This window comes from Callithrix jacchus, chromosome 15 (assembly GCF_049354715.1).
Source record: "Callithrix jacchus isolate 240 chromosome 15, calJac240_pri, whole genome shotgun sequence".
Lineage (NCBI taxonomy): Eukaryota > Metazoa > Chordata > Mammalia > Primates > Cebidae > Callithrix > Callithrix jacchus.
This window is the reverse complement of record NC_133516.1, coordinates 7,605,090-7,630,729: the sequence shown is the minus strand read 5'-3', so window position 1 is coordinate 7,630,729 and position 25,640 is coordinate 7,605,090. Positions and strand designations below refer to the sequence as shown.

Sequence of the window (25,640 nt, the reverse complement as noted above, 5' to 3'; positions counted from 1 at the left end):
GTCTTGTTTACTGTGCCAGGGCACACACTCACTGAGCGAACTCTCTCCATCATGGAGAAGGGGAAGGGGTCTTGTTTACTGTGCCAGGGCACACACTCACTGAGCGAACTCTCTCCAGCATGGAGAAGGGGAAGGGGACTTGTTTTCTGTGCCAGGGCACACACTCACTGAGTGGACTCTCTCTCCATCATGGAGAAGGGGAAGGGGACTTGTTTACTGTGCCAGGGCACACACTCACTGAGCGGACTCTCTCCATCATGGAGAAGGGGAAGGGGTCTTGTTTACTGTGCCAGGGCACACACTCACTGAGCGGACTCTCTCCATCATGGAGAAGGGGAAGGGGTCTCGTTTACCGTGCCAGGGCACACACTCAGAGTGGGCTCTCTCCATCATGGAGAAGGGGAAGGGGTCTTGTTTACTGTGCCAGGGCACACACTCACTGAGTGGGCTCTCTCTCCATCATGGAGAAGGGGAAGGGGACTTGTTTTCTGTGCCAGGGCACACACTCACTGAGTGGGCTCTCTCCATCATGGAGAAGGGGAAGGGGACTTGTATTCTGTGCCAGCACACACACTCACTGAGTGGGCTCTCTCTCCATCATGGAGAAAGGGAAGGGGACTTGTTTTCTGTGCCAGGGCACACACTCACTGAGTGGGCTCTCTCTCCATCATGGAGAAGGGGAAGGGGTCTTGTTTTACTTTGTTCATGAGTGCATATGCTTCAGGTCATACAAGTGAAGAGTACATAAGCTTTGAACTCTACTGTATATATTTCTTGAGGTAGCTCTCCTGCAGTGTTAGCAAGTTAAATTCTATCCAAATGGCTGGTCCTAATCTAGTAAACAATGGATATTCCAAATATTATGGTAATTTTTTAAAACTTTTTCCTATAAGAAAAATGATTAGCAGGCCAAAAAATGAAATACTACTTAAAAACTTACCTGGATCTTTCAAAAGCTGAATAAATCAAAACCAAAAAAATCACAAAAACATACCTACGTAAAGACAAAAAAACAATTTCTACTACACAGTTTCACCAAATTTGAGAGGTATATTTGGGATGATCTAACTTAAAATAGGAGCAACTGAATATATAAAATTCGCATGGGTGGGTGAGGTTGGACAATCTAAGTGATAGGTAGTCATCTTTTCCAGAGATTTTAAAACTAAAGTACAATGAACATGTGTGTTAGTCTGATGAAGACACTACGGATAATCACTACTATGGATGCTTTAAGTACATGCCCCCAAATCCACATCACAAAGACAGTTCCTTCTATTTGTAAACATTGACTCTAAGCTGTTCTTACACAGGCAATTTTGTGTAGTGCGTGTCCTAGAAGTAACAGCAGAGACTAAATGAGGTTTCACAATTCTGCAAAGACATTTTGACAAGCCAGCTCATGGATGAGAAGTGAAAGTAAGAAAGCTGAAAGTACGTTCTCAAGCACTGAGTGAGAATTCCCAACTATAGACCTAACTGGTGACATTTTCAGTCTTGTCCCAAAAGCAAATTTAATTAGACCCCAAATATTCCATAATGAATCACATCAAACCAGAAATCCACATTTTATCAGGAAATCTGACTTTTGTTTTATGATTTAAGTATACCCAATCAACGGTCCCCCCATGAGAACAAAAGTAATGGGTCTTGGACATACACAACTAAAATCTCACTTTTAATTGTACAATTTCTGTTCTATAATTAAAGGGACTAATATATGATATAACCTAATGAAGAATAAGTTTGGATCTATAAAGTTCCTTTCTATTCAGATTTGTTTTCTTGCTGAAACTAGTCTTTGCTGAAACTGCAAAACATATGGAATTAAACATGGACGAATTTCATTTAAACCAACACAAAAAGCTACTAGGTATGAACACAAATTCATTAGTAATTTTACATATTTTGGTAATGAGACCAGTAAATGTTCAAATTATTGAGAAAAAAAAGTTTAAATACCTTAAGAGCTTTGAATTGTTTTGTATTTTCTCCAACTGATCTATTTCTTTGGGTAATCTAGCAATTTCTTCTTCCAGTTGTCTTTGAGTAGTATCAACTTGTTGGCACAGGCGAGCAAAAGTGGTAGCCATTTGTCTTAAAATAAAAATTCAGAAGCAGTCATAAACATCTTCAAAAATGAGTAAGCTTTAATTTAAAGCTCACATAAAAAGGAGAACACAAGTTTTTTAAAAATTCTAAATTACAGGGAATCAGGGCACTTCACGCTAAGAGGGAAGGTATGGCACTAGTGGGCTGAATTTTATCCTGGCTCAAGAGACGATATTACCTCTGCTGTATGAATGAGAACATGAATAAGCTACATAAAGACAAAAGACAGGTGCATTTCTTCAGAAATACCTTACACCTTACTTATGCCTGGTCCCCTGCCCAATGAAAGTAAGACATTATCAAGAACAGGAACAACTCCATGAACTTTTGTGACATAGGCAAAAACATTTTATATTATAGCAAAATGTAACCATATATCTAGAATCAAAGGGTTCTATTTGACAGCTAATTAATACATTAACTTTGACAAACATTACATTTTTTAAATGGGAGCATACCTCTTCCCGTTCCACCAAATCCCATTCCACCAGTATTAGACAGATAGATGAAGCGTGCGCGTCATTCTTTTAATATTTTGTTAAATATTATTTACTTAGTATATTTTGACTGAGAAATTATTTGAAGTTCCCTCCACTAACATGCAAAGTCTTTTAAGAAAGAGGATCAAGTCAAGTTTTTAATTCCCATAACCCCTAGTGTGCATTGCCGCATGGGAGGCAATTAATAAATGTCTGATAATCAGTGCATGGAAACTACATTAACTTTGTTTTTATTTACATGAATTTCAGTTGATTTCTTCAGAAGTCAAAGTATCTTAATTAAAAAAACTCATCCTTAATACAATTTAAAATTAAAACTACCACATAAAATAGAGGCTCAAAAAATGTGGTCAATGAATGAATGAATAAATGAACAAATTCATCAAATCTGTGGTCTCCTGGTATTCATTCTCTACAATTATAAACTGTCAGTTCAGACTCTGATTTTGTATCTGAAGCAGTTTACCGTCCCAGAAATTCCTGTCTCCCGAGCCTAAACAATTTCATACGCTACTGCAAAGTTACTTGTTCTAATTCCTGTCTCCTGAGCCTAAACAATTTCATACACTACTGCAAAGTTATTTGTTCTACAGCTAAGTGTTGATGACATCACTCTGAGAATTCCTAATTATCCAAACCCCAATCTACACACATAGACAAGGCCATATCCTGCTGTGAAGTCTATACGTGGAAGTATGTACACAGCTTATATACACATCTGCCACACTGAAATTCTTCTCTTCGTGTCGGTGAATACATTCCTTTCCTCTGATCTTCTTGCTTTGCATCTGGGCTGTTGTCTCCACTTGCATGCTGAATTAACTCTCATATGCTATATATCTTCTCTAGGAAACCTTTACTGATCTACTATCCTTCTGGATTTAAGTAACCTGTAAAGCCTTGCGTTATGATAAAAGTTTCTTTTCTTATATTTCTTATGACTCTCACTTTGTATTATAATTATGTAAATGTTACTTTCATTAAACTGAAGTTATCTTGAACTCAAAGAATTTTTAAATTCTGCTCTCAGAGGCATCTAAATACAGAACAGTGTACTTGGACTTAACTTGAGTTCTATATATTTTTGTCACATGAATGAAAGAAATATTTAAGTTGCATAAAAGCAGAAACCAGGTGACTTAGGTATATTTATAATAAAATTATTCTGAGATCTAAAATTAAAATAGCATTTAACTTATAAATTGGAATCGCGAGAGCAAAACTACATTCATCAAAAAATCAGGAGTCTGCCTACCATAAAGTTCTTTTGTTAAATGCTAAGAATTCATTCAGTTTTCTGAGACGGCTCAGCCATCTACCTTTCTATTCATTCAGTTTTCTTTATTAAGAAACCACAAGGATCTGGCCGGGCACGGTGGCTCATGCCTGTAATCCCAACACTGTGGGACGCTAAGGTGAATAGATCACTTGAGGTCAGGAGTTTGAGATTAGCCTGGCCAACATGGTGAAACCCTGGCTCTACTAAAAAAAAAAAAAAAAAAAAAAATACAAAAAAAAAATTAGCTGGGTGTGGGGCCAGGCGTGGTGGCTCATACCTGTAATCCCAGCACTCTGTGAGGCCGAGGCGGGTGGACAACGAGGTCAGGAGATCAAGATTACCATCCTGGCCAATATGGTAAAACCCCATCTCTACTAAAAATACCAAAAAAAAAAAAAAAGTTAGCCAGGCATGGTGGTGTATGCCTATAGCCCCAGCTACTCAGGAGGCTGAGGCAGGAGAAACACTTGAACTTGGGAGGCGGAGGTTGCAGTGAGCCCAGATCACACCACTGCACTCCAGCCTGGGTGACAGAGCAAGACTCTCATCTCAAAACAAACAATCAAAAATCACAAGTATCTTAAGGGCAATTGTTTACTTTTGGGACATAGTCTCACTCTGCCATCCAGGCTGGAGTGCAGTGGTGCAATCTTGGCTCACTGCAACCTCTGCCTCCCAGGGTCAAGCGATTCTTATCCCTGAGCCTCCCAACTAGCTGAGATTACAAACAGGCACTACCACACCCAGCTAATTTCTGTATTTTTCATAGAGATGGGGTTTTACCACATTGGCCAGGCTGTTCTTGAATTGCCAACCTCAAGTGATCCACCTGCCTCGGCCTGCCAATGTGCTAGGAGTACAGGTGTGAACCACCTTGTCTGGCCAGGTACATAAATTTAGAACACATCCGCTGAAGAACTATCTTTTGAGTTGGGCATGGTGGTTCATGCCTATAATCCCAGCTATTCAGCATTTCAGGAGGGCGGGATCACTTGAGCCCAGGAGGTCAAGACCAACCTGGGTAACACAGGAAAAAATTTTTTTTTCTTTTTTTCTCTATTTTTTTAAGATGGGGTTTCACCCTGATGGCCAGGCTGGTCTTGAACTCCTGACCTCAGGTGATCCACCCACCTCGGACTCCCAAAGTGCTAGGATTACAGGCGTGAGCCACAGGGCCCAGCCAAAATTTTTTTTAATTAGCCAGGTGTAGTGGTGCACACCTGTGGTCCCAGATACACAGGAGGGTGAGGCAGTAAAATTACTGAAGCCTAAGATTCCAGGCTGCACTGAGCCATGATTACGCCACTGCCCTCCAGCCTGGGTGATAGAGACTCTATCTCTGAAAAAAACAAAAACAAAAGATTAAGAACTATCTTTTTAAACCTCTCCAGAGTTCTTGAAAGTTCCTATTTACTTAAACCTAATTTATCAGGAGAATGGAAAGAAAAATAGTGATTAGGAGAGAGAGGGCAGCAGTGAGGTTTAGTATTGTTCTATTTTCTCATTGGTGAAGATCACAAAACATGTTCATTTTGTGATAATTCTTTGAGCAATAATAGTGCATTTTCTGTATGTATGTCATATTTCAGTAATTTTTTTTTTTAATAACAAAGATACATCTTTCAACTTACTGTTTTACTTGGTGGCTGCAGTTTGCACTCGTGGAGCTAACAATCATCTTCAGTTTTTCAGTTGCATAGTTTACAAATTGCTGTTTAAAGGCTCTCTCCTTGGCATGGGTGGTCCAAGACAGCCTTTCATAAAGATACAAAGCTCCATACATAGTTAATGAAACAGATATGAGTTTCCAGCCTATAGTTTTCCAAATCTGTAAGATAAAGTAACAGCTTAGTCTGAGAAGGAAAAACACTACTTTGGAGAGAATATTTAAAAGCATTTTAGTACCCTATAGATCTTTGAGTTAGAAACATTTTCTAAAAACATAGATTCCTTCTCTGAGAAAATGTGAAGTTACCAGAAATCAATCAGGCTTGAAAGGGATCAGCACACAAATAAGCAAGAGCTTTGTAAGCTGCCAGATCTGACAATCTGATTCAATCATATCTCAAAAATAAAACAATGTTAAATATTTTAGGTCATTTCAAAAACCAAAACAAGTATATCTATGCTGCTAATGACATAAATATTTTTTTGAAAACATATAAGAACTACTTCTAAAAACAATATTTAAGACAGATCCCCTTAATATTCAGAGAAGGCTGGATAAGGCACCTGGGGTTTTCTTATTACCCAGTGCACAAATGTTTCTTTGTGTGCCGTGATGTGAAAATGCTTAGGAACTATTAAAGACCAGCTAGTTGGTGATGGTTCATTCCTAAAGATGTAAGATGTATTTTTAAAAATGTAAGACTTGTGATGATTCACTCCTTTTTTTTTTTTTTTTTTTGAGAGTTTCGCTCTTGTTACCCAGGCTGGAGTGCAATGGCGTGAACTTGGCTCACTGCAACCTCTGTCTCCTGGGTTCAGGCAATTCTCCTGCCTCAGCCTCCTGAGTAGCTGGGATTACAGGCATGCGTCACCGTGCCCAGCTAATTTTTAGCATTTTTAGTAGACGGGGTTTCACCATGTTGACCAGGATGGTCTCGATCTCTTGACCTCGTGATCCACCCGCCTCGGCCTCCCAAAGTGCTGGGATTACAGGCATGAGCCACCGTGCCCAGCCGATTCACTACTTTTAACCTGCAAATTTTCCTATTATTTACAGATCCTACAAACAGAACATCATATACCTTTTCTTTTGTGATCTTCTAGTAGGCAGCTTTGCAAATATTTCCATTTTAATTATACTAAAAGAAATGTTTCTTACCACTCCTCCAACAATAATGATGCCCATAGAAGTTCTAGATGTAAGAGAAGCCAATGCTGTTAGTAACGTAATCATGAGTTCCTCCTGTGATGCATTATCTGGCACTGCTGGACTGGGAGGAGCAGTGGGAGTAGAAGCTAAAGATCTAGGGAGCTGCCAAAAACAAAAAGGTTATTACACTTAACCAACTACAAATTAAACTTACCTTCATAAAACTCTTTACAAGTACAGTAGCAAATCTATGGGAGAAAAAAATCACCCTAAATGAAGAGGATACCATACATATATGTAGAAAATAAAATAATTTGAAAATCTGTCTACAATATGGACCAGTGATATGAACAATAATAAATTTTCATAACAAACGATGGGGTCTAAATGTAATAGAAGGCCCTCAACTCTCAAGAGGAACAAACTAAGTTTAAAAAAAACAACAAAAGCACAATCCTTGAAGCAACAAAAGATAAACCAAAAAACAAAAAGGACTTCAAAAGAAACACTTACTAAACTTCAAAATGCACAGCCACAGACAGAGAAATATTTGGGGCTGCACGGTGGCTTATGCCTGTAGTCCCAGCACTTTCAGAGGCCACAGCAGGAGGATAGCTTGGGACCAGGAGTTTGAAACCAGCCTGCGCAGCACAGTGAGACCCTGTGTCTACAAAACTTTTTCTTAAGTTAGCTAGGTGTGGTGGCAAACGCCTGTGGTCCCAGCTCCTTGGAAGCAGAGGCTGCAGTGAACTGCAATCACGCCACTATACTCCAGCCTGGGCAAAGCAAGTCCCTGTCTCAAAAAATAAAACAACAAATAAAAAACATTTGGAAATCATATACGTGAGAAAGGACTTGATCCAGAATATGCAAAGAAATCCTGCAACCCTACAAGACCCAAGTAATCTAAAAATAGGTAAAAGCTCTGTCTAGACTTTTCACAAAAGAAAACTAGCACACAAATGGCTAATTAGCACACAAAAAGATGTTTAAAATCATCGATCATTAGGGAAATGCAAATCAAACCTACAATGAAACAGCACTCTATACCCACTAGAACCTAAGTAGATACTCAAGAGAAATGAAAACACATGTCCACATAAAAAACATGACTCTTTACAGCAGCATTATTCATAAGAGCCAAAAAGTACAAACTACCCTAATCTCCACCAACTAAAGAATGAACAGTGTTGTATCTATAATGGAATATTCCTCAGCCAAAACAAGAAATGAGGTACTGATACAGCCTACAACACTGATGCCATCAAGATAAACCCTACCTTGAAAACATTATACTAAGTGAAAGAAATCAGTCACATAAGGCCACATTTTATACGAGTGCATTTATAGGAAATGTCCAGAAAGGACAAATCCATAAAGAGAAGGCAGATTAGTGGTGGGCTAGAGGTGGAAATCATGGCTGACTACAAATGACAAAAAAGGCTTTGGGATGATAATCATGTTCTAAAACTGGATTGTGGTGATGGTTTTACAGTTTCGCAAATTTTCTAAAAAATTACTGAATTGATAAATTTTTAAAGGTTTTTCTTTTAAAATGCTTGTATTTATTCTAATTTATTTGAAATGTGAAAACCAAATCTTTTAAGAAAACAGAAAATTTTCAAAACTGAATGTAGCACCACAACGACAGTACTGGACGGAAGCTTGAGGACTGGCTTTCCCTTATCCAGTGTCCCTCATCCAGAATGCTTGGGACCAGACGTCTTTCAGATTTCAGATTTTTTAGGATTTCTGAATATTTTCACACATATATCAAGCTATCTTGAGGGTGGCACCCAAATCTAAACATAAAATTCACTTGTTTCATATACGTTATCTGCATAGCCTGAGGTGATTTTATCCAATGTTTGAATAATTTTGTGCATGAAACAAAGGTTGTGTACACTGACTCATTAGCGAACACAGTGTTGCTATGTCAGCCACCCATGTGAACATTGTGGCTATTCGGCGTCACTATCATTCTTGATGGAATTTATATGCTACTGACAAGCAATCATTTTCTTACACCTATTCACACAGAGGAATTTGTTAAAATATAAGACACACCATTATTAATAGTGAAAAAATAACATTCAAACTAAGCACAGTTGCATCACCAGAACACCGGCATCAGCTGTTTAACAGCAACAATGGCAGGCTTTCAAGTCTGCTGCATTGGCTCTTACAATGCTGTTTTGATTAAAAAGTTACTGAATACTGTACTTTGTTAGGTGAGAAGAAACATCGGAAGCAGCTGAGGGACCAAGAAGTAGGTTCTGCAGGCATAAGACATTGTGCTGAATGGCCTTTGATAATGCTTCCTGCAGTACCACCTACTTGCCTCATTCACAATGGTTTTCGAGGAAGTCTCTCCTTGATTTTATAAACCTATTTCTTGTTCTGTTATGAATGCACACTGTTCTAGTGCTTCAGTCAGCCCATCACCATGTTGCCTATAGGTGCAGAGTTAATGACATCTTCATTATCACCATCATCATCATCACCTTGCTTTAGAAGCATTTTAGCTCTTTTGCCATCAGTTAAAATCAGTTAATGAATGATTATTCAGCAACTGAAACCTCATGATCAATGTTAAACACTTCTTTGATATACTCTTCTTCCAGTTTACAGCTGGACTCTGAAGATATCATTTTTTGCATAAGTAAGGAAGTCAGGCATCACTTTTTTCTCACTTGACATACTTCAAAGTCATGCATTTGCTCCTCATCATCACTAAATGTAGTCACAGGCAGAGGCTGCAGGCATACACAACTGAGTCACTATGTTCCAAGTGCTGGCATATACAGCATCCTTCATCCTAAACTCCTGAAAAGCTTCCACACCCATGCCTCAGGTTCACTGCTGCTAGCATGCTGCCCAAGAAGGTTTTTTTTTTTTTTGAGACAGAGTTTTGCTCGTTACCCAGGCTGGAGTGCAATGGCGCGATCTCGGCTCGTGGCAACCTCTGCCTCCTGGGTTCAGGCAATTCTCCTGCCTCAGCCTCCTGAGTAGCTGGGATTACAGGCATGCGCCACCACGCCCAGCTAATTTTTGTATTTTTAGTAGAGACGGAGTTTCACCATGTTGACCAGGATGGTCTCAATCTCTTGACCTCGTGATCCACCCGCCTCAGCCTCCCAAAGTGCTTGGATTACAGGCTTGAGCCACCGCGCCCGGCCCCAAGATGTTTTTATAGTTACTTCTCACTCATCTTAGAACACCCTGGTCACAGGTTGAAATAATGAAACACTATTTTTGAAATGAGAATTTCAGCCAGAGGATAAGCAGAATAGTAGTCAAGGAATCACAAAACCTTGCAGTCATCACCTGGCGTAGCCTCCAGGTAAGTACACAAGAGCTGCTGGTATAAAATGTTTGTGAAACCAGTCAGAAAAGATGTCCCCGAGGGATCCATGTCTTTTTGTTAGTACAATAAGGACTAGTAAGAAATTCATTCCCAGGCTGGGCATGGTGGCCCACCCCTGTAATCCCAGCACTTTGGGAGGCCAAGGAGGGCGGATCATGAGGTCAGGAGATTGAGACCATCCTGACCAACATGGTGAAACCGTCTCTACTGAAAAATACAAAAATTAGCTGGGCATGGTGGCGTACACCTGTAGTCCCAGCTACTTGGGAGGCTGAGGCAGGAGAATTGCTTGAACCTGTGAGGTGGAGGATGCAGGGAGCCGAGATTGCACTACTGCACTCCAGCCTGGCACCTGGCAACAGAGCAAAACTGTCTCCAAAAAAAAAAGAAATTCATTCCTTTAAAACAGTGAGGACACAAGCTTTTGCCTACCACAGTAAGTTCACATTTATGCCTGCTGCATTAGCACATCTCAGCAAGTTATTCTGTTCTTTGCATACTCAATTCCTGTAGGGGCTGCCTCCTCAGCTGTGGTCAGTGTCTTTCTGGGTCAATAATGGCAAAATAGTGATGTTTCATCGGCATTACAGACTGGTTCTGAAGTCAGATTTTCATCAGAGACAATCTTGGCAAATTCATCAACAAATATCTCCTCTGCTTTGTGATCAAGATACTTTACCACCACACACCTTTAAAAAAGTTAATGCTATCTTATCTTAAATATCTCTAACCAGCCTACTGAATATTCACAGTTCCCTCTGATTTTCAGTTCCTTTTCATAGATCTTTGCTTTTTTCCTGATCAGCATGGCCTTAAGTGGCACATGTTCACTGCAATGCTGATGGATAGATCCATGTTTCAATACACGATCAAGATCTTCACTTTTAACTTTGTTTTTGTTTTTTTTTTTCATTAACTTCTGTTCATCACTTTCAGCATGGAATGTCAACAGTTTAGAAAAACTCTTCTTTTAGGTCATATATAGTGCTCATTCCAACATTATTATTCTGTAAGAAGTTTCTCACTTATACTGTTGTCTAGTTTTTCCAACAGCTTATATTTTTGTGTTTTATAAATAAAAATAAATGCCTCTTCTTTTTCTTATCAATGTTACCCACAAGGGTATCTGCAGGCCTCATAAACATTTTAAACAGGCTAGGTGGGGTGGCTCATGCCTGTAATCCCAGTACTTTGGGAGGCTGAGGCAGGTGGATCACTTGAGGCCAGGAGTTTGAGACCAGTCTGGCCAACATGGTGAAAACCCCATCTCTACTAAAAATACAAAAATTAGCTGGGCATGGTGGTGAGCACTTATAATCCCAGCTTCTCAGGAGGCTGAGGCAGAACTGCTTGAACCTGGGAGGTGGAGGTTGCAGTGAGTCAAGATCACACCTCTGCACTCCAGCTGGAGCCACAGAGGGAGACTCGGTCTCCACCCACCCCATCCCCCCAAAAAAACAAAAAAATCATTGTAAACAGCATCTTTCACCAGAGAAAAGAGAGTAAAAAGCCCACAGCGAGTGATGCACAAAGGTCTTGCTCCATGTAGGGCACCACAAGCAGCCTGCTGTTGGCACACTGGGCCTGCACACGTACCATTTTAGTACCCTTCAGAGATGTGCTTGTGTGGGGGAATTTGGGCATGTGTGGAAAAGATATACGGCAGCTTGAGTCTTTTTTCCCTTAAGGACACTGAATAAACTGTGTGTGTGTGCCTGCGTTTTTACTATGACCTCCTATGAGGTCCTTTGTGGAATTTTCCATCTGTGGTGTCATCGTACTCAAAAGTTTTTTATTTTGGACCTTTAAGGAGTTTCAGATTAGGGATGCTCAAACTAATATCTACCTCAGAAACGGCTCTAAGAGACTACTAGCTTTTAAATATGCAGATTTTGTAAAGCTAGTTTTATTATAGAAAAATCACATAAACAAAATAATAAAGGAGAGTCTTAATTGGTAGATTCAAAGATACATACCTGAAAGATAGGCTCTGATAATCCTAGAAGCACCCTTTGAGCATTTCTAGGGCCCAAAAACCGATGTACAAGGGAAGACCAGCCCAGGGAAAAATGAAATACAATATCCTCTTGAAAATCTGAACATAACTTGTGGTAATTTAGATTATAACTGAGATCAAATTTCTTGCAAGAGATCAGTGTATGTAGTTTATCCTGTATACCAGCTGGAAGTAATGGCTTCAAATTTTCTAGAAAGAACAAAATTACAACACTTATTTTAAGAAAGATAGTAAATGTTTTACCTTCAATGGAATGTCTAAAGGAAAATAAGCTCTTTACCAGAGTTATGAAAGAAAAAAGAAACCAGACACGACCTTGTAGCCATAAATATTACCAATAATTTCTTCCTGGGACTGAAGCACTAAGGCGTTTACTTCATCGGTGCATCGATCAGCCAACTTTCTTCCCATCCTGTCCTCTATGTGCTTATTTAATTCCTATTAACAATGGTAAATATCCATATTATTTTTGTCCAGAAAGCATGTAGTTTTTATAAAGACATAAAAAATGCAATAAATGCTAAAATGGTCTTTTTGATTTTTTTTTTTTTGAGACAGGGTCTTGCTTTGTTGCCCAGGCTGGAGACCTTTGATCTTGATTCACTGTAGCCTCCACCTCCTGGGTATAAGTGATCCTCCTGCCTCAGACTCCCGAGTAACTGGGACTATAGGAACGTGCCACCACGCTCAGCTAACTTCATTTTTTGTAGATCAGAGTAAACTATGTTGCCCAGACTGGTCTCAAACTCCTGGGCCCAAGTGATCCTCCTGCCTCCACCTCCCAAAGTTTTGAGATTACAGGCATGAGCCACTGTGTCTGGTCCTAAAATGATCTTAATCTCATTCTAAGTATAAATTTTCTATGTACTTTTTATACAAGATACATTTATTACCAGAGGGCACAAGAGATATAACAGTATCATTTTGTACTGATTGCCATGAAGACACTAAAATGCCAAACCATTAAATAAAATAAATGAGGGTATAGAAGAAAAAACTGTCTCTGAATACTTTTAACTTACACTTTTATATATTTTTAGTACATCTGGAGTAGGATGAAACTCTGAACAAAATTCATCAACCAAAACAGACAGTCGACAAATTTCATCTGTCATTGCACATGAAACCTGAAAATATGAAAAAGTCAGAGTTAAACAAGATTATCACTCACTCAAAAAAATTAAATGAAAAAATCCTAAAACATTCTTTTAAAGGAACAAGAATAACATTTTTAGCATTATCAAAAACAATTTCCACCCAAATAATTTTCATCACGAAGCTGCTGTTACCCACTTTGTTTGCCACCTCCTCAGTGACCTCCTTGATTTTTCTCTTAACTTCCAGTGTTAAAAGGTTCATCTGGTTTCGGATAAAGTCCAGTCTATCAATCTGGTCTTCCCTCTCTTCCACGGAATAAGCCCTATTACAGTACAAAGAGTAATCAAAATTCAGGGTATACTGAAGTCCTAAAGCATTTCAGCATGGGACTCATTCATGTATTGAACCATCTAACAGCATGACTCAAGAAAAAAAAAAAAACTTGTAACATCTGAAAGGATTCAAGTAATATTTCACTTATAAAATACTTTATATAGATGGTTTGATATAAGCTAAGTTTCTCTGCCCATGTGGCACATGAACCCCAGGAAAGATTAATAAGAATTCTAAGTCTTCAAACACTGTTTCATAGATATGAACAGGCAAAATAGAATGTAATACTGACTTTAGTTAATAAGCAGGGGTCAGCAAATGGCACCTTACAACCCAAATCCAGGCAGCTGCCAGCTTTTGTTAAAAGTTTTCTTGAAACAGAGCCACGCCCATTCATTTACCTATTTTCTATCTATGGCTGCTTCTGCTCTAAAACTGTAACAGTGAGTAGCTCCAAGAGACTTTATGGCCTATAGAGCCTAGAATATTTATTGTCTGGCTCTTTGGTCTCAGGACTTTATGATTATACAATCCTCAAATCACATCTTCTTTGTGCTATACTTTGTTCAATGTCCTATGTCTTTAAAAATTACTACTAATTAAGTCAATCTTACAGACCAAAATTTGGGTACTACATCAAAGCAACTGAGCTAGAAGAAACTTCTGTAACAGCACAATCTCATTAAACAGAGGTGATACGGAGGCTCTACAGAGGGGCTGAGTTCAGACTCAGGGTTCTGATCCTTGCGTTTGATATGCTGGCAGTTCTCTTCATTTGAACATCATTCATTCCTAAGAAAGTACCATTATCAAGCAACAGACTTAGATGGGATATGAGGGGGTTTTTGTTCCCAGCAACAGCAAATACATTTAACATTCCAATGTTATGTCATCTTGGACTTAAACTTTGATGCTTTTATGTTTCCTTCAACTGGCTTAAGTCCACTCAAGGTCCTATTGAGGCTTAATATCATTACTTTTGTCACATCTAATAACATCACAATCTTTGTTTCAAGCACACCAAGTTTGTGAGAATTATACTTTGTATTGATAACGTTGGTATTTTCATGTATTCATTGCCACCTTTACACGGTAACAAATAGTATAAAATAATGCAGTACAGTGTATCATGAAGGGTACTGCTTACCAAATCAACTTTCTGGTTGGCAGGTAGCATCACCTTGTTTGTTCATCAGGCAATAAACAAATAAACATAACTAGTATAAAATAGTGATTTCAAAATACCGACGTATGACTATATCAGAAAATGGGCTGTGGGCTGAATGCACAGAGGATCACCTGTTTTGGACTTCTTCATAAAAATCTGCTTGAAGAAATGTTTCTTCCACTGCTTTAAAGATATTTTAAAGCCACAAAACATTTTAAAAATCACAATTCATACACGGGAATAGTGGGGTCCAGGGAATATAAATGATGTATGCAAGGTTGCAGAATAAGTATAAACACTTTCAAATATTCACTTAAAAATACACAAGTAGGCATGAGTTAAACACACAAGGTTGATTTCAGTGTAAGAAGTATTTATAGTACAATTTAAAACCTCAGTCTTAACAAAAGTCTGACAAAAAAACTAACATTTTTATGTTGCAACAAAATGAACTCGTACCTTTTCTCTTCAGCTGCCACGTTTATTGAATCCATTATGTTTTTCACAGTGGCTAGTATCTGTTTAGCTCTGATAGTGTGCTGTTCAAACTTTGTTTTCACTGCTGATTGCGAGATACACTCCTGCGAGGGGCCCAAGCCATAACACATTACTGTAATTCCGTCTCAACATTTTCAGGAATTTAAACACAAAACCTTGCTGTTTGTAACTTTAACCCAAACAGAAACAGAAAATAAATGAGTGATAAAAGCACAACTTAAAATTACAAAGATGAAAGAAATACAAAGATTCAAAAGTAAAAAGGGCTTTAGCAGCAAGTTAACATCTTTGTGTATTTTTACACAGTAATGTGCAATGGTTTGACTCTAACATTAAAAAAAAATAAACAGGGTACTATTTTCAACGTTAACAGATTTCCTCATTAGAATTACTAAGTTTATCTAGACCACCTTTAATCCAATTCAAGTCCATCTATCTAGATTCTTCTCATACTTGCAATAGATATAACCTAGTAAAGTTCTTAAGATGTGAATTAGAACAATTCCTTATTTTAAAACATAGCTAAATGATACAATGATTCCTGTAAGTTTGTTAAAAAGAACTTCATTGGGTTAAAATGTGAAGAATTTGAAAGCTAACATTTAACAACAATGCAACATCTTCAATTGTTTATAGAAAAATATTTGCAGTTATTTAGGAGATAATTGTAATTACTTTCATTACAATATAGTGTATACCCAAAGGCCTGGATCATGCCCTGTCTCATCTGTTTCACCTTCAAGCTAACTCCAGCTCACAACTCATTAACAGTATAAATCAGTGTTTTATACCAGTTGTCTATTTAAATGAAAAAAAATCATAATGCATCACACATATCAATGGATACATTTGTAACATTTTTGTTTCAATTTTCAATATATGGAATACTTGTTATCTAATATAAAAATATATATATATATATTTTTTTTTTTTTGGAGACAGTCTCACACTGTCACCCAAGCTACAGTGCAATGGCATGATTTCAGCTCACTGCAACCTCCATGGCCCAGGTTCAAGTGATTTTCTTACTTCAGCCTCCCAAGTAGCTGGAATTACAGGCATGCACCACCATGCCTGGCTAATTTTGCATTTTTAGTAGAGACGAGGTTTTGTAATGTTGGCCAGGCTGGTCTCCAACTCCTGACCTCAAATCACCTGCCTACCTCGGTCTCCCAAAGTGCTAGGATTACAAGAGTGAGCCACTGCACCCATCCTACAAACATATATTTACTATCATTTATCATTTAAAGTTTATAAAATTGTTATATTGCAATTTGTCTTATATCATTTTTACTTCTTAGTCAAATTCTACACTGGAATACAGCACAGAAACTACTACAGATGTTTTATAATAGACATGTTTATTTTCTATGATACATTTCTAAAAATTAGGGATATATTAATTCTGATACTCCAATGAATTCATTGGCTTGAACCATTATATATTTAGCTAAGACAAACTGTGGTAATTGCTTCCTGAAGTTCATTACTGTCCTTCCTTTGTCAAAATAAATGGCTTTTAAGCTTCAAAAGGAATTTACATAATACTCTAGTGCTACATTTGTTGTCCTGAAATCATTAGCATGCTACAATGTCCTATTTATGACCTATGCTTAGCCTTCATGTGTCTGAAATTATTTGCACACTTAGAAAGCCTATAATCTCTTTTGCCATTTTAGATCCCCTCTTCAGCATTTTATTTGAAGTACAGAAAACAAAACATTATTTAGCTATAGGGCACATAAGGGTTAATTCATTTAGTCAACCTCTGAAGCCATTACTTTCTTGCACTGCCTAGCTTCACTTTTGCCCATGGCGAAGCTCATTTAGGCATCACTCATTTTCATTAACTTTGAAAGGATTAATGTAGGAAGTAATAGTATTCCTGTTCCATACACAACTAAAGATAAAACATTCCTGGATGTTTTCTTCTTTAAAATCACCAATAATTACACAATAGTGAACATTTGTAAACTACTTATTTTTTAATAACTAAAAGAATGCCTTGCTTTTATTTTAAATGCCTCATAAATGTGTCAAATTAACTTCTGCAAAAAAAAAGCATAAAAAATATTTTTAAAAGGAAAAAAATTAAAATAAAGTCTATATTCCTCGATGAAGCAGATCTAGATATCAGCAATGAAGTTCCAAATTTGTAGATAACAGCACAGTGTTAGAGCTAGACCAGACAGAAAAGATGCCCAAAAGTTATTAGGCAATATGTTACTGTCTGATTAAAAAATATATAATAATGAATAAGTATAGAGAAGAAAATAAGCAATCTTCTAATTAAAAAGTATCCCAGACTAGTGTTCCATTGAGCTGTAGGAAATCAAGAGGTACCTTGATAAAAGAACATTCTATTCCAAATAAGTAGGAGAAGTGTTAATTTAAATAAAGTTTCCCTTATAAGTTATTTCTCGGCATCCTTAATATACTAATAAATCTCTGTGTGGAACATATATAGTATGCAGCAGTTCCCAGACTTATCAGAAACTCTAATCATACATTAATATTAATATTTATACATGTACTTAAAACCAACAAACTTGTCAATTTCCCTTGAAAATAGACCCTACAAACACTTAACAACATGGTATTTATCACTGCCAACTTATTTTGACATATTTTCAATAAGAAAGTACAAAAGATATACCTTTCATCTACATATATCAAATATTAACATTCAGCCCCTTTCCTTTACTTTTCTCCTCTCTCCATACACACACTCCATACTAACTCTCCTGTGTGATGGCATACATACATATGTTAAAAATGTATGCTCCCACATATATATAGAGGCACACATTTTTATATATACTTATGTATCATTTTCCTTCCGGAACATTTTTACAGGTCATTACTGCATCAAAAGCTTATTATTAAATACATCAATACTTGTTTTCTAAGAAAGGGAACTTCATCTGCACAAACACGAAACAACTGTATTCAGGATATTTACCACTGAGACAACACTATTAACTAACAAACAGTTCATGTTCAAATTTCACCTGTCATCCAGGAATGTCCATTATAAAAAATACACTGACATGTTAAATAAGTTATTTTTATACATCTATCTCCCATCATACAATGCAAACTAGTAAGAATTAATGGTGAAATATCATCTGGGCAAAAGAAATCTGGATTTCTAATATGCCTTAGAACAATGCAGTCCAAATGCATTGTGAAACTTTCCAAATCCAGTTTTAAAACAATAAGAAAATGTATTAATAGACTAACATTGATTTTCCTTTCTTCCTTTTTTTTTTTTAAAGAAAAGAGACAGAGTCTCACTGTGTCGCCCCAGCTGGAGCACAGTGGAGCCTCCAAGGTTGCATGAGCCACCAACGCCCAGGCTAATGTTGATTTTCTTAATTGCTTTAACTCAGGTTAATTTTCAAGCCTGTTTAACTTAGTATTCTAAATGTTTAAAATACTTAGCTCTGTTTTAACCAAATGAATCTAAAGAACTCCATGACTGACAAAGGTCAGATTGATTGATAAAAATGATGAACTTCAACACAGTTTTTCTTTTCACAGAAAATCTTGCAAGACCACAAAGAAAAATAAGCAAATCCCCAAAACACAGAGAAAATGTGTATAAAAGCCACATTATGTGACCACAACATAAAGAAACCAAGAAATTATAACCAAAGATTAGATAAAATGAATCAAAATACTTGAATTTTAAAAACTCTTATACTGATAAGGAAATGCCAAAAATTATAATCAGAAACAAAAAAAACAAAAAACAAAAACTAAACTAGTACTGAAAACGCTGGGATACGCTGAACTCACAAATTCACAATCCTGAATCTTAAAGAACAATAAGCAAAAACCAACGCATTTTCAAAGCAAAGAAGGTTAAACACAGAACTTAGTGAATACAACCCCAAAATCATATTTACTAAGTGATAAATCACATAAAAGCTGGGGCTGGGTCTTTGGATGGCAAATCACTGGCAAACCAAATTAAGGGTCAGGGAGGGGGTGTGTGTGTGTGTGTGTGTGTGTGTGTGTGTGTGTGTGTGTGTGTGTGTGTTTATGTAGATATACATTCATATTTAAATATGGAAGTGAAACAGATTCAAAACAATTTTATGCTACTAAATTGTAAATTTTCGGAAATACATCAACTTCTAGGAAGGAAATCGGGAATTACCAAAACTGGTTTTTAAGTAGTAACAAATATCAGTTTTGGAATAAAGCTGACTAAAACTTTCAATGTAATTAATCATCAAAAAATGTTTTGTCTCTTTGTAATACATTCAGATGTAATATTTTTTTGCCCAGCTGATTATTTGTTTAGATAAACACAAGTAATTTTTAACTGATTCTCATTTTAGATATTTTAGACTTAATTTTCAAACTTAAAGCTGGACATTCCAAAAAAAGTTACTGCTCATAAGCAATTTTTTCCATACATAAATTTTAGAATCCCAAGTGGACCATTAGAATAAAACATAAACTGACAAGTTTCCTCTAAAAACGTTTGAAAAGAATAGTTCCTAAGTGTGCTGATTACTGCAATCACTTGGGAAGCTTTGAATATATATGTATATAGATTCCTAGACCCACCGCAACCCACCCCCACCCCACCCCATCTGGGGTTGGGGATAGGACACGTCAGGAGCCTACGGTTCTCTACAGCACCTCATGCGATTCTGATGATTGGCCAGGCTTACAAACCAATGCCTTACAGCATATCTTTTATCTTACATTCCCACCTCCTCATGGAGATATTCTGGGGAAGCACAAGCTATACCATGAACCAATACGGAAACGGTGTAAATGTGTGATAGAACATTACACAATTATATACTCTACCAAATGTATAATTTGATAGAAGAAATCAATGATAAACATACATAAAACACACATATATAAAGGTCAATAAATAAATAAAGACAAGGTCATAGAACAGATCATCTCCCTACATATTTTCCCCATGAATGAAATATCTGGTAACAGTGAGGAGAGGAAGACAAGGTGTAAGGATCATTTGAGTCCGTAAGTTTGAGGCTCAAAAGCGCTATGACTGTGCCACTGCACTCCAGCCTGGGTAACAGAGGGAGATCCCATTTCTTTAAGAGAAAAAAAAGGTGAGGAGAACATCAATCCTTCGGTGAAAGCAAAAGGAGAAGGAAAACAAACAATGGTCTTTGAGTAACCAGGACTTCACATATCTTATGGCTTGGCTTCGAGGACAACTACTGATATTCCAGGAGCCTCTGAACAATTAGAGATCTTACCGAGATAGCTGGCAGTGGTTTTGCTTTCTTCCAGTTTGTCTTCGTCTGTCTAATAAACTTTTTCTCTCACCAAATTTAAGATGAGAGATAGTAAGCAAATTTATTTTAAAAATCCTGCCAAGTACACTCAACATTCATGTCCCCTCTATTAAGGTGGCTACTACTTAGAAGAAAGAATAATTACAGAATGAGGTTTCTTCAATGCTGACGTCATCATGTTCATTCCTAAGTGGGAAAGTGGTACGAATTATATAGGGCAAAACAGGAGTTCAGAAGGTTAACATCTAAAAGAATTTTCCAATCAAATGTAGGGTGTTTTAATGTCTCTAAATAAAAAGCACATATACTACAATGTAAGAAACTAGCCTCCCTCCCCATCTACCACTCAGGCACTTCAGGAGTTTCCTACAAGATTCTGAAAATGCTGAAGCTCTTTTTCACTCAATTATTAATTTCGGATGTTTGGCACAAAATATGGAGAATGGACATGGGGCAATACAATTAATAAATGTAATAAAATTTTGTCAAATGTCATTAATCATGTTCTCTATACTTCTATTAGTCATGTGGCACAAAGAAAAAGGATAATGTTTACTTTGCTCTATTATCCATTCAAACAACAATTACATTTGTTTGCTCTTGTTCCAAATTATTGAATGGAGAATTTCATTCATTGTACAACACAGCAATATTGGAACACAGTTTCTTGTTTGTGTGTGTGTGTGTGTGTGTGTGTGTGCATAAAAAATAAGAATAAGGAAGAAATTAATTCTCAATTCTTACAAATCATTTTGCAGGGGCTTCCTTTCTTCAGACTTTCCACGTTTTACTGGCTGTGTCAGTAACTAAACTAAATAACAGCAAAAGTTATTGACAACGGCAAATGATAAAAATAGAAGATTATGCTTTTCCAACCAAGGAAAGAGTTTAGTATTAGGCAATATATTCATAAAATTCCTACCTCAAAGATTTGTTCAAAATTCTGAAATTCCTGTAATCTTGCCTGAAATCCTTCAGCAATTGCCCCACCTGTAATGTACAGGCAAAGATTTAAAAACCTAGTATATAGCAAGATATATTTTCTGGCATGCTACAGATTTTATAACCTTAAATTTTTCTTTTTCAAAAGAAAATATTTTTTTTCTTTTTTCAGAGATGGAGTCTTGCTGTGTCGCCCAGAGCTGAAGTGCAATGGCTCACTGCAACCTCCACCTCAAGCAGTGTTTCTGCCTTAGCCTCCCAAGTAGCCGGGATTACAGACCCACGCCACCACGCCTGTCTAATTTTTGTATTTTTAGTAGAGATGAGGTTTCACCATGATGGCCAGGCTGGTCTCAAACTCCTGACCTCATGTTCCGCCTGCCAGGGCCTCCCAAAGTGCTGGGATTACAGATGTGAGCCACCACGCCCAGTCAATTTTAAATATTTTTATATTTAAAAAGGAAAACCATAATCAGTGCATACCACCTTCTGGCATCCCCTGTGCTTTTTGCTTTCTAGCACTAAGAACTTCCTTTGCTGAAACAAAGAAGATACGATTCTGTGCTTCCAAAGCATTTACAACTTTGAGCTCCTCCACCAAGAAATGTAGGCATCTTTCCATGTGCTGTCTGCGTACCTACAGAGAAAAGGGTATTAAAAGAATTCTAATAATTCAAACAAATATAACCAATGACTACAGGCCTATACTAACTTCATTTACACTGCAATAATAAAAGTTACCATATAACTAACGACATCAAGAAATTCTAATAAATGAAGTTTGATACTTGATGACAGAAAATCTTTCTCTTAACAATTCTGTCTTTCGAACATTCACTTAAAATTCTGCTGAGCGATGTGACTTATGCCTGCAATCCCAGCACTTTTGGAGGCCAAGGCAGGCTGATCATCTGAGGTCAAGAGTTCAAGACCAGCCTGGCCAACATAGCAAAACCCTGTTTCTAACAAAACACAAAAATCAGCTGGGTGTGGTGGCATGAGTCTGTGATCCCAGCTACTCCAGAGGAGGCTGAGGCAGGAAAACTGCTTGAACCTGGAAGGTGGAGGTTGCAGTGAGCTGGGATCACGCCATTGTACTCCCGCCTGGGTGACAGAGCAAGACTCCATCTCAAAACAAAACAAAACAAAACAAAAAAATCCCTGCTGAGTTAAGGTCTGGGAGAATGCATTAACCAGGCATTAGGATTGCAATGTTGGGTTTAAGATGACCACCTGGGCACTGAAGTGCAGATTAAGGGTTAGAATTTAGGGTTTAGTACTAGTCTTTAGCATTATGGCTATGATAAGATAGCTCTAAGTTAAGACTTGCAAAAATTAATCTAAATAGGAATGCTGAAATATTTGAGGAAAAATAATTTGTGAGTGATACTTCCTACTCCTCCAATGATTATATGAGACCCCTATTGAAAGAGCATGACTGTAAGACAACAGTTAATGACAGGAGAATGTAAAACTTGATGTTAAGCGAAATTCCAATTGGGGAGATATGAAAGCAAAAAATTTAACATGTCAACAGTGATGGGATAGTTTAGGTTATTTTTTTCTTGTCCTCTACATATAATAATTTTAAAGTACTATTAAAATCAGAAATAGTCTCAAGCAAATTAAATATTATTTATAGTACAAATTCCAGATACTCTAATCTTTTTAAGTTTCTATAATTGGTGTGACTAAAATGCCAAAAAGCAAAGTTGAGGATGCAAATCTCAAGAAACTCAATCTGTTGGCAGGAGAATAAATCGACACCAAACACTCTGGAGAACTCTGGTGCTATGTTTCCTAAAATCAAACATGTTGTTAACTTGTAATCCAGCAATTCTGCCTCTAGGTACCTATACCCATGGTTTACTGACCTCTGCATTACTGACGTTTTAGATTGGCCAATGTTTGTTTGGAGGCCTGTTCTGTGTCAGAGGATGTGTAACACCATCTCTAACCTCTACTCACTAGATGCCAGGAGCACAAAAGAGCAGTTGTCACAACAACAAAATATCTTCAGATACTGCCAAATGTCCCCTGGGGGTCAAAACTCTCCAACCTCCACAGTGAGAACCACCTAACAAAAATACACACACAGGCAGGGACATACACAAGCATATGCACAGTAGCATTCATAACTAAATATAGGAAATTAACCCAAATGCCCATCACTGTGAACAAATCAACTGTAGTACAGTCACAGATGGAATACTATACAGCAATGAGAATGCAATGCAACACAAGTATGCTATGCACAATATGGACACATATGACAATTAAATGAAAAAAAAGATGCAAAAGCAGGTATTAAGTGATTCTGTTACATAAGGTTGAACAACCAGAAAGATTAATTTACGGGGTCAGAAGTCATGATAAGCAGATAATTTCTCCTTAAGAAATAGGATAAAATGGAATTTGGAAGGGTGTTAGTAAGAGGGAGGACTCTCGGGTGTTCAGAATGGTCTGGATCCTGACACAGGTGTGTTAAATTTGTAAAATTTGGCCAGGCATGGTGGCTCACACCTGCCATTCCAGAACATTAGAAGGCCAAACTGGAAGGATCATTTATGATTTATGTATTTTTCTGTTATGTACATTTCAATAACAACTTAAAAAAGAAGTTTCAAGCTTTGAAATAACTACATAGTATAACACAATTTTCCCTCAAAGTAACTTCATAACTTGGTCTTTATCACGTACCCACTTTAGGTTTTCTCTAACTATATTCTTTTCATGAAATAGTTCTTACAATTTTCTATTCTTAAAGCTATATTGTTTTCTCAAATAAAACGACTGTATTTAAAAACCTACAAAAAAAATAACTTACATCTTCCATGTATTCTGGCTCTGATGCAGAGGCATCCCAACGATTATTGAGAATGAAAATATTAGGCTTGGAAAGCCGCTCATTCACCTTGTGAAAAAAGTGTTTTTCCTGAAAAGCAAAAAAACACCCCACGGTACATTCACTATAATTTACATTTATAATTGAAATTTTATTTTAATGAGAAATTTAACCATTTAGACAACAGTAATTAACACCACTGACAAAGGATTCCAAAGTGCTTTATGAGTATTAACTTTCAAAGATGAAAAAACTGGTAACAATTTTTAAAACTCATATTATAGTTTTGAATATTAGATTATCTAATATAATCTAGACATCAAAGATAGATTCTATTAGATAATCTAGATAGATATCTAGATTATCCTATATAACCTATCTAATATAATAAACTCTGGAAAGTTTATTTCAGATGAGTCTGCCTCCAGACAGTCTGGATAAATAATCTTCTAAGTCTGACAGCAGTTTAAACTGTACACAGGTAAGCTGAAACCTAGAGTATATTCTGGTGAAGCTGGAAATGGCTGGCAATACTGAAAATATAAAAAGCCTTGCCTGACAAGACAGCAGGGAGAAGGAGTGGTTTATACTTTACTCAAGAGACTTAAATAAGCATCCTAAAATTTCTGGCACTCATTCTCCATGAGACTGGCAAATAACCAGAAGCTAGAGCCATCAAGCCCTATGTCACTAGAGAAATCCAGGTAACTGCACACTATGAAAAGACTAGAAACAGCCCTTCTGCTTCTATGAAAACACAAACCCCTTCATTATGACTGTTTTTAGAAGTTCTTTCTAATCCATGATTTGGATTTCCTTTGCTTTTCAGAATTAAAACAGACGCTGTTTCATTTCCTACCACCGAAACACAATATTATGATTAAATCCTACCGTATTCATTAGTGTTGATTCAGAGTTTGCAACCAAAACGAAGACATCAGCATCTAGGCAAAACTTATCAATCCAGCTATCCAGCTCTGTAGTAACATCTGTGCCTGGACTAATGAGAGTGAAATAAAAACTGTATCATATTTCTTGTCATGAACATCTCCTTTCTCCTCTGTTTCTATTGATTACTTGAAACAGTCATTTCCATTTAAAAGAAAAACCCATTATCAAAACCAAAATGGAGCCAGGTGTGATTGCTGGTGTGTGCCTGTTATCCCAGCTATCCAGGAGGCTGAGGTGGGATAATCAGTTGTGCCTGGGATGCGAAGGTTGCAGTGAGCCAAGATGGTGGCACCGCAGCACTGCACTCCAGCCTGGAGGTCAGACCCAGACCCCGTTTCCAAAATAATAATAATGATAATGCAACACATAATAAATGTAGATTAATCAAAAGCACTGTAAACTATTCTATTAATTACTG

At 37.2% G+C, this 25,640-nt stretch overlaps 1 protein-coding gene and 1 long non-coding RNA gene across 9 annotated transcripts in view; both read right to left on the bottom strand.

Moving 5' to 3' along the window:
- MFN1 (mitofusin 1) overlaps positions 1–25,640 on the bottom strand; it is a 42,338-nt gene that overhangs the window by 1,232 nt on the left and 15,466 nt on the right. For all 8 annotated transcript variants that reach the window (XM_008981249.6, XM_078350200.1, XM_078350203.1 and 5 more), the window contains 12 exons: positions 25,163–25,271; positions 24,254–24,361; positions 21,910–22,063; positions 21,407–21,474; positions 15,152–15,273; positions 13,387–13,513; positions 13,116–13,220; positions 12,429–12,531; positions 12,053–12,282; positions 6,719–6,871; positions 5,523–5,719; positions 1,963–2,097 (listed from right to left, as the gene is read on the bottom strand). In XM_008981249.6, coding sequence (XP_008979497.2) covers positions 1,963–2,097; positions 5,523–5,719; positions 6,719–6,871; positions 12,053–12,282; positions 12,429–12,531; positions 13,116–13,220; positions 13,387–13,513; positions 15,152–15,273; positions 21,407–21,474; positions 21,910–22,063; positions 24,254–24,361; positions 25,163–25,271 — 1,611 coding nt within the window. The remainder of the gene's footprint in view (positions 1–1,962; positions 2,098–5,522; positions 5,720–6,718; positions 6,872–12,052; positions 12,283–12,428; positions 12,532–13,115; positions 13,221–13,386; positions 13,514–15,151; positions 15,274–21,406; positions 21,475–21,909; positions 22,064–24,253; positions 24,362–25,162; positions 25,272–25,640) is intronic.
- LOC144579472 (uncharacterized) lies at positions 18,858–21,285 on the bottom strand. The gene is made up of 2 exons (XR_013527015.1): positions 21,229–21,285; positions 18,858–20,670 (listed from the first exon to the last, which is right to left on the bottom strand). It is a non-coding gene; the product is annotated as an uncharacterized LOC144579472 (long non-coding RNA).